The 20,621-nt window shown below is 48.4% G+C and overlaps 1 protein-coding gene across 1 annotated transcript in view; it reads left to right on the top strand.

The window, feature by feature from the left end:
* The first annotated feature begins 580 nt into the window (after nt 1-580).
* DCHS2 (dachsous cadherin-related 2) overlaps nt 581-20,621 on the top strand; it is a 315,764-nt gene continuing 295,723 nt past the window's right edge. Inside the window, exon 1 of the mRNA XM_062199052.1 lies at nt 581-2,602. Coding sequence (XP_062055036.1) covers nt 581-2,602 — 2,022 coding nt within the window. The remainder of the gene's footprint in view (nt 2,603-20,621) is intronic.

Genomic DNA, 20,621 nt, shown 5'->3' with positions numbered 1-20,621 from the left:
CCGTAGCTGCTCTTCCGCCCTGCTGCAGAGCCGCGGCGCGCAGGTTGGAGTTCGCTCTCGCGGGCGCCGCGTCACGCGCGGGTGGCGGCGGAGGCTGGGTCCGAGCAGGAGCCGCCCCTCCCTCCCTCCCTCCCTCCCCCCCCACCCCTTCTCCCTCTCCCGCACTCCCCGCCCTTACTCCACCCCCTTCCTCCGCCCCGCTCCCCATCCTCTCCTGGTGTGTGCGCGCTTTAAATAATTTCCTTCTTTTTGGCAAAAGAAATAATGCACCTGACTGTACCAGGGGGGAACAACCAGCCGAGCCGAACAAGGAACAGATGTAAGAGGAATAAAGGGAGAGAGCCAAAGAGATGAGACTCGGTTAGAGACATCCAGAGGCTGCAGAGGTGGCCGCCGCGGCAAGCAACCCGAGCTCCCCAGCGCGCGTGAGCTGCAGGCAGAGGACGGCTCACCAGTTGCAGGCGTAACCTGGGGAACTCCGGGGTCCGGGGGCTTATTGGTCAAAGTCTTGGCTGCTTTGGCCCAGACCCTCAAGAGACTGGCAGTTACCCGCGTGCCTTCCCAAGGAGCTGGCAGAGAAATGAGCCTTTCTGGGCGGAGGATGGGCGAAGGGCGCCCGCAGTGGGGGTCTCGCGCCAGGAAGCGCCTCCCGCGCCCCGGGAGGAGAGGGTCACCCCGCGGGCGGCCGGGAGGCGGCGGTGCCGGCGCGCCGCGCTCCCTGCTCGGGCTGTTCGTGCACGCGTGGCTGTGGGCGGCCTCGGGCTCATCTGCCCAGGTGTTCAACCTCAGCCTGTCCGTGGATGAGGGGCTTCCCCCGGACACGCTGGTCGGCGACATTCGCGCGGGGCTGCCGGCGGCGCAGCAGCAGGAGGGGGGCGGCTTCTTCCTGTCCGAGGACTCGGACGACTCCCCGCTGCTGGATGACTTCCAAGTGCACCCGGGCACCGGCATCATCCGCACGGCGCGGCGCCTGGACCGCGAGCAGCGCGACCACTACAGCTTCGTGGCGGCCACGCTGCTGGGCGCCGTGGTGCAGGTGGAGATCCGCGTCAACGACGTGAACGACCACTCGCCCCGCTTTCCCCGGGAGTCCCTGCGCCTCGACGTCTCTGAGCTCAGCCCGCCGGGCACCGCCTTCCGCCTGCCAGGTGCGCACGATCCGGATGCCGGGCTGTTTGGCACACAGGGCTACACCCTGGTGCAGCCGGTCCCCTGGTCGGAGGACCCCGCGGAACCACTCTTCCAGCTGCGCTACGGGACTCCGGGGCCCTCGCCGCTGCCGGCCTCCTCGTCGACCCTGGAGCCCCTGGACTTGGTGCTGCTGCGGCGCCTGGACCGAGAGGCGGCGGCGGCGCATGAGCTGCAGATCGAGGCGTGGGACGGCGGCCGCCCGCGGCGCACGGGCCGCCTGCGCGTGGAGCTCTGCGTGCTGGACGAGAACGACAACCCGCCCGTCTTCGAGCAGGACGAGTACCGCGCCGCGGTGCGCGAGGACGCCCCGCCGGGCGCCGAGGTGTGTCGCCTGCGTGCCACCGACCGCGACCTGGGCCCCAACGGCCACGTGCGCTACCGCCTCCGCTCCCGGCAGGGATCCGGTGCGGGGGCGGGCGGCGAGGACGGGGCCTTCTTTGCGGTGGAGGAGCTGAGCGGCGTGGTGCGGGTGCGGAGGCCTCTGGACCGCGAGGCGCAGGCCTGGCACCAGCTGGTGGTCGAGGCCCGCGACGGGGGCGCGGAGCCTGAGGTCGCCACGGTGCGCGTGTCCATCGCCGTGCTGGACGTGAATGACAACCGGCCCGCCATTCACCTGCTGTTTCTCACCGAGGGCGGCGCCGCCCGCGTCTCCGAGGGCGCCCGACCCGGCGACTACGTGGCTCGCGTCTCGGTGTCCGACGCGGACGGTGACCCGGAGAAGGAAGAAGAGGAGGCTGGGGAGCCCGGTGCAGGCATCGGGAGCGCGAGCGTGTCGCTGTCCCTGGAGGGCGGGGAGGGCGCCTTCGCGCTGCGGCCCGGCGGCCGCCCGGGGGTGTTTTTCCTTTGCGTGGAGGGGCCCCTGGACAGGGAGAGCCGTGACCTGTTTGTCCTGCGCCTTGTGGCCACGGATGCGGGGTCCCCGCCGCTGAGCACCGAGGAGACGCTGCTGCTCCGGGTTGCAGACCTCAACGATCAGGCTCCTGTCTTCAGCCGGGAGCATTACCGGGCGTCAGTATCCGAGGCCGCGGCCCCTGGCACCGCAGTCCTGTGGGTCAGCGCCTCGGACGCCGACGAGCCTGGCACGGATCACGCGCGGCTTCGCTACGCGCTAGCCCAACTCTCGCCTCACTGCACCGCGGAGGCTCCGCCGCCCACCGCCGAGTGTGGACCCTCCTTCACCATCGACCCTGAGAGCGGAGTCATCAGCACGCGCAGAGCCCTGGACCGAGAGGTGCAGGCGGCTGTGGAGCTGAGGGTGATGGCCCAGGACCTGGGCGAGCCCCCGCTCTCGGCCACCTGCCTGGTGAGCGTCACGGTGGATGACGTGAACGACAACGAGCCCGTGTTCCGCAGGCAGGTGTACAACGCCACTCTGGAGGAGCATGCTGCAGTCGGACATTGCTTTCTGCAGGTGAGTACAGCAGGCCTGGGCTCTCAGCGAGCAGGCCTGGCCAGGGAGAGGGGCATTGGGAAGTCTGCCCGGGAACTTGTGCTAGGCACGGTTGCATGCTGACCCTCCAACCAGAGGACTGGACCTTCCTGCTGAGATCTGGGCCGCATGGCCGCCAGTGTCTTCTGGGCCTCACCTGGTGTTTAGATCTTGATTATTCCTACGGAAATCAGGTTTTCTTCATGCGGGATGTGCACTCCCAGGTCTACCTTGGAGGAACCATTCCTTCTAAATCAGCCAGTGTCTCCAAGATAGCCCCCATAATGAGCTTTCGAAGGTATCTTTTGCAAGTGTATGTCTTTGAACGAAATTGCTTCGAATGATCATTTCCAGAGATTCTTTACAACTCCTACCTTGTCCAGAGCAGCTTCCAGAGGTTGGTTGAGGAGTTCCAGCCATCTGTGTTAGCACCCTGTGTGGGCTGAGCTCCTCCTGGGATGCCTGTGGGGCTCAGGAGCAGAGAGGCTCCATCCCCCTTTATAACATGGAAGCCATCCCTTGCCTCTTGATGGGGGAGTGTTGCCTGTTGGGTTTCTTCTGCTCCTCCCCCTCACTCTGAGAATGCTCTGTTCTGCCTCCTGCCAGCCCCTGCACCTCACTGCTTCCAGTTTCCTATGTCTTATCTGATGTGAGATCACCGGATTTCCCAGTTTGTTTTGTCAAGGTAATTTGAGCGAATAAACAGAGCCCAGGTGCTGACTGCTGAGTGCAGTGCCTGGGCTTTATTAAGCACTTAGCCTGGTTAATTACTTCCTGAATCTTTTTTTATTTATTTATTTATTTATTTTTGACAGGCAGAGTGGACAGTGAGAGAGAGAGACAGAGAGAAAGGTCTTCCTTTTGCCGTTGGTTCACCCTCCAATGGCCGCCGCGGTAGGCGCACTGCGGCCGGCGCAGTGCCCAGCGCGCCGATCCGATGGCAGGAGCCAGGTGCTTCTCCTGGTCTCCCATGGGGTGCAGGGCCCAAGCACTTGGGCCATCCTCCACTGCACTCCCTGGCCACAGCAGAGAGCTGGCCTGGAAGAGGGGCAACCGGGACAGGATCGGTGCCCCGACCGGGACTAGAACCCGGTGTGCCGGCGCCGCAAGGCGGAGGATTAGCCTAGTGAGCCGCGGCGCCGGCCCCTGAATCTTAATTAAGGGGCTGAGGTTTTAGCTGTGTGAGTTCTCTCTCCAATAGTAACCTTTAGATAGTGAAGTGATCCTTTACAAGGGGTCTTCAAAAAGGTGGGAAATGTGTACCATGAAAAATGTGTATGGATTTTAAAGTATTTTTGCACCTAAATATTTTATAAAAGGGTTTATTTTACCTATTTGAAAAGCAGAGAGAAGGGGGGGAGAGGGAGAGGGAAAGAGAGAGAGAGAGAGAGAGAGAGAGATAGAGAGAGAGAGAGAGGTCTTCCATCCACTAGTTCACTCCTCAAATGGACGGGGGATGGGTCAGGTTGAGGCCAGGAGCCAGAAGCTTCTTCCAGATCTCCCACATTGGTGTAGATTCTGAAGGACTTGGGCCATTTTCCACTGCTTTCTCAGGTGCATTAGCAGGGAGCTGGATCGGAAGTAGAGCAGCTGAGACTCAAATCGGTGCCCATATAGGATGCTGGCCCGGCAAGTAGTGGTTTTACCTGCTATGCCACAACTCTGGCCCCAATAAATTTATTATTTGATTCCATTTTGTTCTAAAAACGTTTTGAAATAACCTGACATCATAACAAAGGATTTAAAGACTAATTCTACCTTTTAACGCTTTGGGCAAGTGAGCAATAATCCCCACTCCCTTTTCTAGTGTGATGGAGCACTCTGAGTTGCTAGATTATTAAAAGTTGCTTGAAAATTCATGCTTGCTACTGAAACAGATGTTTCCACAAATATCAGGGACTAACCCTGTCCAATAATATTTCCCTCTTAAGCAGAATCTGACATGAAGTGGGTTGGTTGGTCTTACTCTAGCCAAGAGGTAGCCTGGCCTGGGACTGACTCCTACCACTTTACCCCCACATTTCACTGGCCAGAGCAGCCGTGTGGCCTCAGGGGTCTTGCAGAGGAGGCTGGGAAATGTGGAGAAGCCCATGAAGGCCCAGTACCCACTGACAGTTTCTGATGGATCCCAATGAACGAGATCTTTGTCTGTGAGAGGTTGATGTTTAAGATTTCTTCCAACTGGAAGACACTAAGGATGTCAATAGGAAAACAGTAAAAGCTGGCTCTGTTTGGAGGACAGTAAGCAGAGAGGATTAATTGTCATTCTTTTGATTAAGACCTGCTTTTAGAATTGCGTCTAGAACTGTGGGACGATTCTGCCGCAAGGCGCTAGTGTACCCCCATTATTTAGCACTGAGTGTGTGCGGACCCATTGTGGTGAGCTGAGCTTGGCTCAAGCGTGGGCCAGCCCCTCCAGCAACTGCGTGACACCTGTCTGGGTTGTCAGGTATTCCTGCAGACAGGACTGCGTTGTGCTGATTACGACTTCTGGAAACTCCACCCATCTCACCCCTCAAGATTTGCAGGAACTCTGTTACGCCCCGACTCCCCGGCTTCCTGGTGGCCGTCTGGGCGGCAGCGTGGGCCTTTTGCAGTGTTCTGCCAGCCCTCTGTCCCCTGACTGCAAGGCAGGCTTTGCAGGAGAATCTTCTCTCCATCTCCTCTCTCTCTCAGCCCTTCCTCCCACTATCTTGCAAAAACCCAGCCTCCTCACTAGCCTTCGGTTCTCAGGGAGTCTCCTGTCTCCTGGAGTGTGGTTGAGTGACATTAAGATAAATCCTTTACGTTTCTGTTCTTTCTGTTGCTCTCCACTGCTTTTCCCCAGTCTGATTCCCATTCATATCCACTCAAGTCTGCTTTGGCAAATATCAAACACATGAAAAACAAGAGGGGAAAATTGTTTTTTCTGTCCTATTTGTCCTGTAAGGGAGTACCATGTCCCCTAATCAACAAACCAAATCAAACCAAACCCCAAAACAACGTTGAACTTTCAAGGCGTCTTGGTGGTTACTCCATGCCCATGATCTTTGGGGTCTCTTATTTTCATTGCTACTCCTGCTGGGAGCACAGTGCTGGGTCCCCACCCTTCTCCCAATGCTGGCTGAACTCTTATATTCTCATACTCAGGTTGGAACTTTCCAAAGACTTTAAAGGTGGGGCAGACCAAAGGGAATTAGCACAGAGTGCCAGAACCATTAGCAGCCTCAGCTAGGTAACCTGTAATTCCAAAAGGTTCCTATGGCCTTCCAGACACCTGCCAGCATTTCTGAATTCCTTACTCCATGTCTGTCCCAGAGAAGGGCAGAGCCCTTCTTAACAACTCAGCTCTCAGAAACTCCCTTCACTCTCTGGCTGCTATTATGATCAAAACGGAGAGGGATTTCTATGCGGCAGGCACTCAAGGGTTGCTCCCAGCGCTCGTGTCTAGCCTGAAAAATTCCATTTTCCTAAAAATCACTGCCAGAAAGGCCAATTTCAACCTCTGGAAAAGAGCTCCACCCTCCACCACACCTACTGATACGAGTTGTGCTTACAGCCGGAATTTACAACCAGATGGGAAAACAGTATCACACCAGCATTCATACTGACTTACACGCACGCAGCTGCGGAAATACCAGCAACGTGTTCATTCATTTATTTCATCCAACAACAGCATCCACTGAACAAACAGCGTTCCGTGACCAGATATTTACTGAGTTATTTGCTGCATGCCGGGAACGGTTCTTGGTTCTAGGTGTGCAACAGGAGCTTGGATCTAGGCATGCTCACGGAGCCCACAGTTGAGGGTTCTCTGTCCCCTTCCCCATCACTGTCTGTCTTGGGAATGAGTGACACACGCATGGCCTCCACTTGCTGGGCTGACCTCTCTCCGCACTACATAAGTCCTGCCTCTCACAAGACATCTATCTGTGTTCTTTTATTTCCAGTCCAGTGGGCCTTTCTAAGTCGTGGCGTCGCTGCTTCTCCCTGAAGCATCGGGACTGCTGCCGACTTTCCTGACTGTGCCTTTTGCCTGTCTTTTGCTTCACTCCGTTCTTTCTCTCGCCAATTCTCCCTTTTCGTCTTGTGCCACCCCACGTTGATCAGAAGCATTCCAAAGGTTCCCTTTTTCTCTCACTCTGTTCTATATCCTCTTACTATGTAGTCCTAGAACTCTAATTTTCAAAAATCTGCTTATATATTTATTTTATGTCTCCAGGATCAGCATCTGATATAAGCCCCAGATTCACATTCTGTTCCTGGATATACAAGGATATTTCAAAAAAAAGTTGGTGGAAAATGGAATTGAACTATAAGTTCCTTTTGGGTACAATATTTTTTTTTTTTTGAAATCCATGCAGTTTTTCAATACTATGCATTTTTCCATGAACTTTTTGGAGAACTCAAATCCAACATTTCCCGGTTTGAACTCATTTCCCTCCTGCTTCTGTTTTCCTCTCCTCTGCCTCCTGCCTTCCTTTCCTAGGCAGTAGTAGGAATGCACGGGCTGGTTATCAATTAGCATCTGTGGAAGTGTAGGGCTGGAGGCAGGCATCACAAGGAACGGAGGTGACCTGCCTCTCAGGGACGATGTGAGATTCTCCCAAGACACTCTCCTGGTGCCAGCTTTGGAAGTACAGGACTTTATTCAGGAAGAAGGTACTTCCTAAAATCTTAGTGCCATCTCTGACTCTCCCCAGATCTGACCGTGTGAGTTGCCAAAGCCCTCCCTTCAGTATCTCCTAACCTCTCCCTTCTCTTACACCACTGCTTTCCCTCTGTGCATTGTCATTTCTTGCTCTTGTTGGCCTTCAAACTGGAGAGCCTGTAGTGCAAAGGCCACACCCACCCCATCAGCCTGTTTTTATGCTGTCCAGCTCTTTTTGTAATGCTCTTTGTGGGGCTGAAGTTGTTTAGTTGTATTAGTAAAAGCGATGAGTTATGAATATTAGGAAGGGTTAGAATTCACTGGCATTTGAGTTCTCTGCAATTTCTAACTTCCTTTATCTCGTATAATAGAAGATCAATCACTTTGTTGAATTGCACCAAAGAGCAACATAGCAAAAAAAAAAAAGTGTTTTGTATTGTAACAAGGGCTGCAACTAATCAAGGTTTTTAATGTTTTGCATTTTATTTGCATGTACATTAGGTTTATTGCAAAGTTTATTTCCGCAGCATATTTCAATTGGCAGTCCTTCAGAACTGTACCATCTGAATTTCAGTGCTTTTCCTGTATTTTTATGTCCCTTACCCCAGTGCTAACACACTGTTGTTGCTTACCTTGTAAGAGGGAACTCCAGCAAGTTTGTGGAAAAATGGAATTAAAGGCTAAGTTTATTTTGGCGCCCAAAATTTTGGAATCAAGGCATGGTTTTATCCTAACACTTTTCCATGTACTTCTTGAACACCCCACATATATTCGCATATGCTGGCATAGTGTGCATATGCTTTGATGCTCATATGGCTGTATTACATGTTTGCCTTATTTGGGCTCCTTTTGAATGGACCTGACCTGCCTGCACACACAAACTGGGAGCAATCTTTTGCTTTCCTCTATCTAGATCACCAGCCATCATCTTCCCTGACCCTCCCACACCTATGTGGTTTAGTGCCTTAGCTTCCAGAATGTGCTGTAAGTGCCCCTGGCCAGTTTGAGGCACTGTGGAAGGACTGTAGAATTATCTTTTGCACTTCATTTTGATAACCCTCCTCTCCCTGCCTCCTGTCCAACTCAAGACCAATCAACCGGCTGGGCTTCCTTTTCCTGCTTAAGAACAGGAATGAAATAATATCTGATTGTGTAGCTGTAGGAGGGGTAGAACCTAGAATCTGTGGGATGTTCCTCTAGTTGCAGTTCATATGCACCTGCCAGTGCTTTGTCTAGTCTCTGAGTCAAGATGACTGTTTTTACATGGTAGAGTGTTCATAGCTTTGCAGGTTAAAATTGGCCTTATGCAGTGATGAGAAATAGAGATCCAGGGGGCAAGAGTGCCTGGTAAGTGATCTATAATTACTAGGTGTGTAATCTGGGCACCGTGCCTCAGTTTCCTCACCTGCCAAATATGGATACTAATGATGTGAGCATGACAGAGTTTTTGTGTGGGTAATATAATTACATGTGTGCTTAGAACAGTGATTGGCTCATACATATCAAATGCTCAATGCATGTCATCTATTATTAAACCTTGTAAATCAGAAATCCAGAAATGATGAAGACACTCTTTAACCTGATAGAGCAGAGGCTGAGGTCTAATTAAAAAATGACATTCCAAATCAGTATTCTTCTGTACCATGAGAAGCAAAAAGAAACATAAAAGCATTTACATTGTGCATTAGGTTTTTAGTTAGAGATATGTGTGCTTCTGGCTGTGAAAGGTGTAATCTGTTTTACTAACTATGAGTTATAACATCTTTTTCTTTAAAAGTCTTATTTATTTGAAAGGCAGAGTTACATGGAGAGAGAGAGGTAGAGAGAGAGAGAGAGAGAGAGAGAGAGAGAGAGAGAGATTTCATCTGCTGGTTTAACCCCTACATGGCTGGAGCTGGGCCAGGTTGAAACTAGGAGCCTGGAATGCCATTCATGTCTCTCATGGTGGTGCAGGGGCCCAAGTACTTGGACCCTCATCTGCTGCATTAGCAGGGAACTTGATTGGAAGTGGATCAGCCGGGACTCAAACCCAGTGCCCATATGAGATGCTGATGTCACAGGAGGCTGCTTTCCCGGCTGCACCCCAGAGCCAGCCCCTGTACCATCTTCTTAAGAAAGATCCCGCCTGCCTTCAGGGAGTCCACATGACCTATCAGTGACTCCTTGGCAAAACAGCAGCACTGTGTGGTCCTAGAGGGACTAGGCAGTGTGATACAAGTGTGGCGAAGGCATTGGTTTGGTGGATCCTCAGTCCTCAGGGCTTCACCCCAGGGCTCCTAACCACTGGAGTTAGACCAAGCAGACAGCACTTGGGGGCACCTGTTAAGTTTGCAGGTATGGCTGTGATCTCTCAAGTGTCTCATGTCTTGTTTACCAGTTATTACTGAGTGGAATTATTTTGACAGCATGGCCAGGATGCGAGGGAGGGAGAGAGAGAGAGAGATAGACAGACAGGCAGGACTTCAAATCAGAAAACCTTGCTTTCGATTCTGACTGTACAGACATTTGCTGTCCCTGGTAACATTCCTGGCCACAGTTCCTCATCCATTCAATGTTGTACACAAGTTCCCTGTTATTCACTGGGAGTTTGTCCCAAGATCACCAGTAGCTGTCTAAAAGCATGGGTAATTCAAAGCCCTATTCATACCATGTTTTTTCCAATACATTCATAGCCATGATGAAGTTTAATTTAAAAGTTAGGTGGAGTAGGGGGTTGGCACTATGGCATAGCAGGTAAAGCTGTTGCCTGCAGTGCTGGCATCCCATATGGGTGCCGGTTTGAGTCCCAGCTACTGCACTTCTGATCCAGCTCCCTGCTATAGCCTGGGAAAGCAGTAGAAGATGGCCCAAGTCCTTGGCCCCTGTACCCATGTAGGAAACCCAGAAGAAGCTCCTGGATCCTGGCTTCGGATTGACACAGCTCTGGCTGTGGGAGTGTACCAGCAAATGGAAGATCTCTCTCTCTCTCTGCCTCTCCTTCTCTGTGTAACTCTTTCAAATAAATAAATAACAAAAAAGTAGGTGGAGTAAGAATAATAACAATAATAATAAGCAGAACAATTGTAACACTATACTGTTATATAAGTTATATGAATATGGTCTCTCTTTCAAAATATTTTTAAAAAGATATTTTATTTATTTATTTGAGAGGTAGAGTTACAGACAGGGAGAGGGAGAGACAGAAAGGTCTTCCATCTATCGGTTCACTCTACAAATGGCCGCAGCAGCCATAGCTGAGCCCATCTGAAGACAGGAGCCTCCTCCGGGCTTCCTATACAGGTGCAGGGTCCCAAGCACTTGGACGATATTTCACTACTGTCCCTGGCCATTAGCAGAGAGCTGGATTGGAAGTGGAGCAGCTGGGACTAGAACCGGTGCCTATATGAGATGCCGGTACCGCAGGCAGAGGATTAACCTGCGCCATAGCACCCAGCCCCTCAAAATATCTTAATGTACTGTTGTGATGGTGTGAGATGATACTTAAAGGGTGCACTCCATGGCTTATGAATTCATGTATCTGAATTGTCAACATGACCCCTCTTGTGCTTCGGGACCATTGTTCATAGGCTTAGGGTTACATGAACACAAACATTGTGATACCATGACAGTCAAACTGAAGGCCCAGATCGCTACTGAGTGACTAACAAACAGGCAGACAGCATATACAACATGGATGCAATGAAGAGAAGGATTCAGATCCCAGTGGAGTGGAGTGGAAAGCCACAAGATTTCATCGTGCCACTCAGAACAGTGAATGGTTTGAAACTTACGCATTGTTTACTTCCGTGGTCTTCCATTTGATATTTTCATTCTGCGGTTGACTAAGGGGGACCTACTGTGATTGAGCTTAATAGCACATTTATGTAAGTGTTCGAGATAACTGGTATTTCATGGTAGAAGCGAGTTAGGTTGACTAAGAGTTAAGGGGCCATGGAGATGGGAAGGCTTGCTTAATCCAGTACATTGATGGTATCTGCTATGATATACGTTTTTATTTAAGGCCTGCCATGATGCTTTCCACTGTAGCTGTCTACTTCCTACATAAAAATATGCAATGCATTTCTACGCATGTCACCTCTAAGAATCACTTTGGACGGATTTCAGAAAGTTGTGATTAGTAAGGTTTCCTTTCCATGAGACTTGAAATCTGACAATAAATTAATTTTATTAACAACTGAGCCGCAGGCTTCTACTAATGGACCCATCACCTTCTAAAGTATAAATTGAAACTGAGCGGCTGGGGGAGTAATTTATCCTCTCGTGGTCCATTAGGGGAATTATGCTAGATCCTTTTTACAAATGCCAGATTATTCGAGTCTTACGGAATTAAAACCTTCATTTAAAAGGAGCATGGGTGTGCCTCAGAAAGTTCTTGGAAAAATAAAACTGAAAGGTAAGTATATTTTCTTGCAAGAATTTTTGATATCTATCCCTAGCCTCTTTCATAATACACATTTCCCATGAACTTTTTGAAGACCCCTTATTTACGCTTTGTGATGGAAATAGACCAGGTGAATAATTCACAAATATGAATAAATTAAAACTCTGCTTAGTCCACAGGGTGAGTGTGAATTGTATACCTGGCTCCTTGGTGAAGTAATAGGAGCAGCTCACCCAGGAAGGACTTGTTTCTCTTCTTTATTGTTATGGAAGCAAGTGGGAGATAGGGTAGTTTTGGAGTAAGATTGACATGAAGTGGGGTTTGGGGAGATTTGTCTTGAGAAAGCAGGGAAACCAGCAGAAGGGTTATGAGCATCTTGGTAATGATGCACCTTCAGCCCTAAGGGCCTGAACGGTGGTGATGTGAAGTGTGATGGAAAGGCTGGCCCGCGAGGCAGGGTAAAGCAGCACTTGGTACAGCTTGAACCAGGTGTGAGGGAGAAGTCATGGAAGAAGTAAAAAAGGACACCATGTGGTTCAGTCTGGGTTAGTGAGAGGAATAGGAAAAGCTATTGGTGAGAGTTTTGGGAGAGATGCTTGCCTAGTTGAATTTTTGATATATTGAGTAGAAATTATTTACCAGAAGTCCAGAAAAAAAAAAAACAAACCATCTTGAAGGCTATACGGAGATTCCATACCACGGCGTGGGAGAGAGGCTGACTAAGGTTTGGGGCTGACGCTGTGGTGTAGTGGGCAAAGCTTCCGCCTGTGATGCTGGCATCCCGTATGGGCGCCGGTTCATGTTCTGTCTGCTCTGCTTCCAGTCCAGCTCCCAGCTCCCTGCTAATGGCCTGGGAAAAGCCACGGAAGATGGCCCAAATGGTTGGGCCCCTGTGAGCTTCATGCAACACCCAGGTGAAGCTTCTGGTTCTTGGCTTTGGCCTGCTCCAGCACTGGCCTTTCAGCCATCTGGGGAGTGAATCAGCAGGTGGAAGATCTCTCTTTCTTTCTCTCTCTCTCTCTCCCCCTCCCCAACTCTGACTTTTGAAATAAATAAATATGTTTAAAAAACAATAATATGAAGGGTGTCTAAAAAGTTCATGGAAAATGCATATTATGATTAAGCTTTGCATGGATTTCAGGGTTTTTTTGGCACCAAAATAAACATATCTTCTAATTTCATTTTTCCACAAACTTTTGGAAATCACCTCCTATAAACTCAGATGTCATTCCCAAGGAGGTGATACTCAGTGAGGCTAACGACAGAAAAGTCCACGGTCGAGGATGCTGGCTGGAGGGAGGGTCTTGCCTCTTGTGGGCTGCTGGCAGGAAGACTTCTGAGATGAAAATGCTGTTTTCTTGTTCTCTTGAGCCCCATGGACCACAATCCAGAGAGGTGGTTGGCATCTCGCCCTGTTTTCTGAGCCGTCCCTCACCCCTTAGCACACTCTCAGGAACTGACCCTCTCCAGTTTCTCTGTCCCCATTTCCTGTTTCCTGCCAGTCCCGCCTACACACTGAGGACATTGGCAGCTTTTCAGCCATGGTTAGTCTCCATTCTCTCTCAGCACTCACGCAGTCTGGTCTGACGTTTCTTCTGTGGACCTGGTTTTGATGTCCCTCATTGTTAACGTCCATCCCAGGAACCCTATCCAACAGCCAGGACATGCAATCTGGAATCTTCTAGAACTGCTCCTTTCTCTTAAATCCCCACTTAATCTCCACTTAAATCTCCTAGCCTTACAGCTTTCTCGGCCCTTGATTTGAAGCATGTTTACTTTTTGAACCCATATTTTTGCCTATCCTCTTCCTTTTCCTTTTCTCTCCTTGCATGTAAATCTCCCCGTGACTTCAGTTCCTTCCCTGTCCAGCTGAGACTCCACAGTTCACCAGATTAACCTTTGCTCTTCCGTGCCTATTATACACATCACTGACCCTGGATTCAAGGAGCTCCACACCTCCCACTGCTAGCACCCCCACTTGGATTGTGGAGCATGGCTGGAGTAATTCGAGTGATACATCCCTTCTTCTCCAAGTGCCCGGTGTCAGCCCAGGGCTTCCACACCACTGGATAATGTTGCTGAGGTCTCTTTAACACCCCTTGATGTCCAAGCTTCACTCTTTGGGCATTCTATCATGCTCACTTACCCTTTACAGGTAAACATTCCTGAGTAATCAGGAGAGGACAGAAGATGAACTCTTGCTTGGGCTTTTATTTTTTATTTTATTTTATTTTTATTTGACAGGTAGAGTTATAGACAGTGAAAGAGAGACAGAGAGAAAGGTCTTCTTTTCGTTGGTTCACTCCCCAAATGGCGCTGTGCCAATCCGAAGCCAGGAGCCAGGTGCTTCCTCCTGGTGTCCCATGCAGGTGCAGGGCCCAAGCACTTGGGCCATCCTCCACTACCCTCCCGGGCCGCAGCAGAGAGCTGGACTGCAAGAGGAGCAACCGGGACAGAATCTGGCACCCCGACGGGGACTAGAACCCGGTGTGCCAGCGCCGCAGGTGGAGGATTAGCCAAGTGAGCCACGGCACCGGCCTCTTGCTTGGGCTTTTGCCCACCACTGTCTGACTTTCTTGTAGCTGAACCACACAGTCTGAGGGCTACGCCTCGTCTGTCCAAATGAAACCATCCACCCATTTCCCCCCTTTCCCCTCTCCCATCTCCTTTCTTTTCTGTCGTTTGCCTCTGCCTCTATACTGGCTTCTTTTTAGCATTAACTACAGCTTTCCTATCATTTGTAGTATTTACAAGTCAAGTCTGTGGACATCTTGTCCTGGTTTGCTCAGCTTCCTTCTTCTGTGCCTGGTAGTGATTGACGTCTGCTACCTGTTGACTTCTCTCTACCTAGGCCTGATTATCTGTGAAGACCCTTGTCCACTAAGAGAAGAGTTTTAGAAGTCTGATATGACTTGATTAATGTCTTGTGTTTCTTCAATGTGAAAGGAGCACCGGTCTTTAGCTGTTGATCACAAGTGGTCCCTTTTGCATTTGTTAGTATCATGAAATTGTGAAGGACATGTAGCTGCTGGAGTCTAATAAGTGACATGTTGGATTTATCACTGCCTATTTCTTAATATTACATTCTGTGGTTGATGGATCCATTAACTCAATCTTTCCTATGAGAAGAAACAATTGAATCTATTAAGATGGAATATTCTGGGGCCAGCACTGTGGCATTGTGGCTTAAGCCCTGCCCTGCAGATCCCAGGTCTCATATAGGCACCTGTTTGAGTTCCAGCTGCTCCACTTCCAATACAGCTCCCTGCTAATGCACCTGGGAAAGCAGCAGAGGGTGGCCCAAGTGCTTGGGCCCCTGCACCCATGTGGGAGACCCAGAGGAAGCTCTTGGCTCCTGGCTTGGACTGGCCCAGCCCTGGCCATTGCAGCCATTGGTGGAGTGAAAAAGTTGATGGATCATCTCATTCTCTCTCTCTCTCTCTCTCCCCCTTCCCCCCTCCCGTGACTCTGCCTTTCAAATAGATAAATATTCTATTGAATGAATCTTCATTAATCCTTAATATTATTTAAATGATCTTACCACTTTCACCTTTTTATTGGATGACTTCTGAACACACTAACCCACCTCTGTTGGTGCAGTGGGGCACTGTGTTTTTCTTTCTTAGCAATTGTGTTTTGCATTTCCTTTTAAAAAGCCCAGGCTGTTAGCCTCATTTCCAGTTTTACCACTTTGCCACAACATGCAGATCTCAGATCGTCCACTGATGAAGTGTGTGGAAGATCTTTGCTGGAGAGAATGGAAGAGGTTTGCTAGTTCGCGTTACTTCCAGATGTCCTTGATTTGGACAAAAGGAGAGTGATCTAGTGGGTAGAAGCTTGCACTGTGGAGCCAGACAAACTTGGGTTGCAATTTCAGTTCTGTCACTTAGGAGCTTGACCTTGAGCAAGTTCCTAAAACCTCTGTTAGCCTCAATTTTCTCATCCATAAAATAGGGATGATAAATAGGATGTACATTGTAGGGTTTTTCCAGGGATTAAATGAGGTGAATGTCTATCTGTGCTTAGAGCAGTGCCTGACACAGATAAACACCCAGGAGAGGTTATCATTATGTGTAGCTTCACTCGAGGTTTGGTTACACTGACTCCCGGAGAGTCCGAGAAATAAATATCGGTCGCTTGTCTTAAAAATCCCAATGGTGAGTCATGTTAAGTGGCTAGGGATATGATCCAGAACCTCACTTGACATTCTAAGAATGCATGTTGTCATGAGTAATATCTAAGGTTTCTGCCCTAAATTTAGTTAAGCTCTTGCTTGGATATCTTGACAGGAGCCATGTGAACACTGATGATATGTTCGCTCTGTTGGGTTGAAGCAAAGGCTAGACTAGCCTGGGCAGCCTGTTCTCCGGCATTTTTCTTGGTTCCTGTCTGGCCATGCTTGCCTGTTCCATGCATTCCATTACCTGGGTGCTTCTTTGGCCTTCCATAGGCAAGGGTGTTTCCTAAGAAAGAAGTACCACAAGGCTTAGTCAGGGAGCTCTCATCTCCTCAGATGGAAGTGATCCAAAGGAAGGAGAAAAGCATTGACTTGCTAGGATTAGGGCTGATTTACGTCTGCTTTATTTTTTAATTGATTATCTTGAGGACTTCTGCATTCTGGGTACAAGTGGTGTGAAGGGAAGAAAGTGATTCTTTGAGTTTCCCATTAATTAAAGAGGAACGGCATCATAAGACAGAGATGGAGAGTGTGCCCATCCACTGATTCACTCCCCAAGTGCCCACATTGAGCCAAGACAGAGATGGAGAGTGTGCCCATCCACTGATTCACTCCCCAAGTGCCCACATTGAGCCAAGCCAAAGCCAGGAGCCTGGAAGTCAGACAAGATTTCCCATGTGGGTAGTGAGGACCCAGTGGCCTGAACCATCACTGCCACTTTCCAGAGTACACATTAGCAGGAAGTTGGAGCTGGGAGCCAGGGCTGGGTGCTGGACCCTTGCAACCCGAGGTGGGACAACAGCATCCTAACTGGCATCGTCCTTGCTGGGCTAACTGCCTGCCCCATTTTCTATTTTCAATGACTGTGGTAGCTTTTAATTATTGAATAGTTGCCTTGATGCCATCATTGGTTTGTTTTACGCTAAATCCTCAAAAAGGTATCAACCACTTGTTGCTTTTGGAGAATGGATAAAAATTGTAACAAAACCCAAGAGAGACCTGCAGTATAGATGGGTTTTCACAGAACATTAAAAGGAAAGAACAAAACAGTACTTGAGGCAATTTCTTATCACTTTGATTACTGATGACAGTTAATTCAAAACTTCCGTTCCATACAAAGATCTGTCCTCCGCTCTTAAGAACTGTTTTGTTTAGATTTTTATGAAATTTATTTTCTTCTTCATTTAAAATAACTGTAGAATTAGCCATTGTGATGGATATTTTTGAGAGGTTAAATATTATTGTTAACTGTACTATAAATAGACTTAAATACTATTTGATTTTTAACAGTTGTCTACTTAGAAACTTTGCATGTTGTGTATTCCTCTTGATTTTACATTTAGAAACACAGAGGAAGTTATTGTTTATATAGGGATGACTGGTCTCGTTCTTTAGGATGTCTGTTATACAAGAAGCAAGTTTGGAGGTAAAGGGCAATCTAAGCTTATGCATTGTTTACTCTCCTTTGAAGTATAGATTGTTGTAAAAGCAAACTGTTAAAAATAATACAAAGGCTGTTCTGTTACAATATGCATAAACAAGAACACAGCATTTCGGTGCGGGCAGATATTATTTCCTGGAGTTATCTTGCAGGAATTTTTATAAGGCATTTTCCTTTTGTAGAATCTCATTGTGATGCTTGTGTCTAGTCCACTTCCATTGCCTTGACCAGTGTCCAGCATAAAGAGGAGAGGTGAGAGGAAGGGCAGTATACAATATCTGTTGGTGGTACTGAACGTAATTCACTTGCTTCCACTAAATGTGTATCGCAGCATGCACTTAAGTGAATTTGGTAAGTTGACCTTGAATCTTGACTGCTGGTACATTTTAGAGGAAAGGTGATTTTTCTTTGGACTATGGTAATATTCAGTTTTGCCACCTGCACAGAGGATTATAACAGAGCTCTGATTTAAATTCAGAGTATCTTAATGCTACTTTTTAATTACTTCTCTCAGTGCATTTTAACATTATGAAGTACATATGATAAACATAAATGTTTATCATTTATGAAAAGATATATTTTAAGTGAGAAAATTAAGTGTATGCCATGAATACACAGGGATCTTTTTAGAAGCTGCTTTTTCTTTATTCCTAAATATTTTTCTGCTCATTCTTTCTCTTCTCTGAGACTCCAAACACATATATGCTAGGCCTTCTGCTGGAGGCCTTGAGGCTTCATTTTTCTTTTCAATGATCTTCCTTTCTGCACATCAGATGGTTGATCCCCATTCTGCCGCTAATCTCCTGGGACAGTTTTTTCAAATGTTTTATCTTTCACTTATAGAATTTCCATGTGGCTCTTTTGGTGGTTGCTGTGTTTCTGTTTCTGTCCCCTGTCTTTTCCGTCACTGCACAGCTGTGTCTTTGCCTCCCATAGCTATAATAGTTGCTGTAAAGTCTTTGTGAATCCCAACATCTGGATCATTCTAGAATTAGCATCTTTAATTTTGTGTTCTTGTACATATATTACAGTTTCCTATTTATTCATGGATTGAACACTTTTGCATTGCATTCTGGACATTGTGTACTGCATGCTGGGGAGACTCTGGATTCTGCTACATTTTTCTGAACGGTGTTGGTGTGTTTATTCTTGGTTGGACTTCAACTGCAAAGTCCGACTTTCAGGTGCTCCTGCAAATCTCAGTTTAGCTCTTTTGTTTTACTCAGCTGGATTGTTTGCAGTCCACACCATGAATGTAGAGTTCACGAGTCAGTCAGAATTTGGGCAGAGCTTCTATATAGAATTTGGGGCTTGCCCAGAGGGCTTCCCACTACTTGGGATTTCCCTCTTAACCTCTAATAACAATGATTGCCCTTTACTCACTCTTTTTTTAATTTTTTTAACTCACTCTTTCTCTCTCTCTCTTTCTCTCTCTCTTTCTTTCCTATTTATTTATTTGAAATGTAGAGTTACAGAGAGAGAGCGAGAGAAAGAGAGAAAACCCAAATGGCTGCAATAGCCAGAGCTGGGCCAATCTGAAGCCAGGAGTCAGGAGCTTCTTCTGGGTCTCCCACCTGGGTGCAGGGGCCTAAACACTTGGGCCATCTTCTGCAGCTTTTCCCAGGCACATTAGCAGGGAGCTGGATTGGAAGTGGAGTAGCCACAAGTCCAAATTTTAACATGCCAAAGAAACTGTTGTCTAAGTAGAAATTCATTTTGCTGTTCCTTTGTGTGTGTGTTTTCTAGCGAAGGCTCTGGGGCCCAAATTCATCGTAATTATCTTTTACTATGTGCATTGTTCTCTCATTACATATCGGATAGCACCTGCCGTTTTCTTTGCTAATGACTCCCTGTCAAAGTCTCCCATGACCCGGATCTGATTATATTACTTCTGCTTGAAACTTTCCACCTGCTGTGCCTACTCCTGAGATCAGGTTGAAAATCCTTGTGAAATCCATTCTGTCTGCCTGCCTGTCTGTACTCCAAGGAACTCTTCCCCAACTCTCCATATTACATGAAGGCCCTGTGCTCTTTCTCACCTCAGGCCTTTGCTGTGTGTTATGAGACCATCTGCATGTTTAATCTCTCCCAGATTTGTATAATGATGTCCCTGCCTCCAGTGTGATTGGTATTTGGAGGTGGGGCCTCCAGGAGGTGATTGGGTTTAGGCGAGGTCACAAGGATCGGGTGTCTGATGTGATGAGTGCCCTTCTAGAAGAGGAAGAGACCAGAGTGTGTCTGTCCCCTTCCTGGTCCTGGGAGGGCATTGAGGGGCAGCTGCCTAGCAAGCAGAAGTGGGCTCCTCCCAGGAACCAGCCTTGCTGGTGCTTCCTCTTGGACCTCCAGCCTCCAGATCGGTGGGAAATACATTCCTGCTTTTTGTGCGTGTGTGTAAAATTTATTTTATTTACTTATTTAAGTAAGTTACACACACACACAAACACACAGATTGAGAGAGAGAGAGAGAGAGAAGAGAGCTCTATCCATTGATAGAACAACAGACTGTGCTGGGACAGGCTGAAGCCTGGAGCCAAGAGCTTCACTGGGTTTCCCATGTGGGTACAGGGGACCAAGCACTTGGGCCATCTTCTGCTGCTTTCCCAGGTACATTAGCAGGGAGCTGGATCAGAAGTGGAGCAGCTGTGCCGTGAGTTGGTGCCCATAAGGGAAGCTGGCACTGCAGGTGGTGGCTTTTACCTGCTATGCCACAACACCGGCCCCTACATTTCCTATTGTTTCAGCCACCCAGACTGTGGTATTTTATGTCAGCCCCAGCAGACTCAGACACTCTGATTCTTTCCTTTGTGGAGGATGGGCACTTCTGGTCCACTGTGCCACGTGCCTCCCTTCCTCCCCAGCTAATTCGTGTTTCTTGAAAACACCACATCCTTTGGAAGTCTTCCCTCACCATCTAAGTGTCCAGCTTGACCACTGTTAGGTGAGTTCCCAAGATACGGATGGCCAAGATTGTACACGTGATGCAATAAACCTCTTTTGTAGTGCTTTTTCCTTTGCACAGGTAGCTGTTTAGGATCTGCCTGCCTGCACATTGCAGGGCCCACGAGGTGAAAGCAGAGGCCCCGCACACAGTTACAGCAAGATCTGTCCAATGACAAAACTAAACGATCTGCATGACATCCACATAAGTGAGTGTTGACTGCTTCAGGAGTTGGGCGTGTCCTGCGAGGCACAGTGAGGTCTGTCTATAATAGTTCACACTTTTACAGCGTTTTGAAAAGCAGTGCTGTCAATGAAACATCTACCAGAAGCATTATGAAACAGGAAGACAGTTAATATCTTTTTTATGTTGCAACTTAGTACAGACATGTCTTTTCATTTCATGCAAAAAACATGATGTTTGTCAGGGCGACT

The sequence above is a fragment of the Lepus europaeus genome, chromosome 8 (assembly GCF_033115175.1).
Source record: "Lepus europaeus isolate LE1 chromosome 8, mLepTim1.pri, whole genome shotgun sequence".
NCBI lineage: Eukaryota > Metazoa > Chordata > Mammalia > Lagomorpha > Leporidae > Lepus > Lepus europaeus.
The sequence above is the reverse complement of the archived record's forward strand: the minus strand, read 5'-3'. Positions and strand labels throughout refer to the sequence as shown.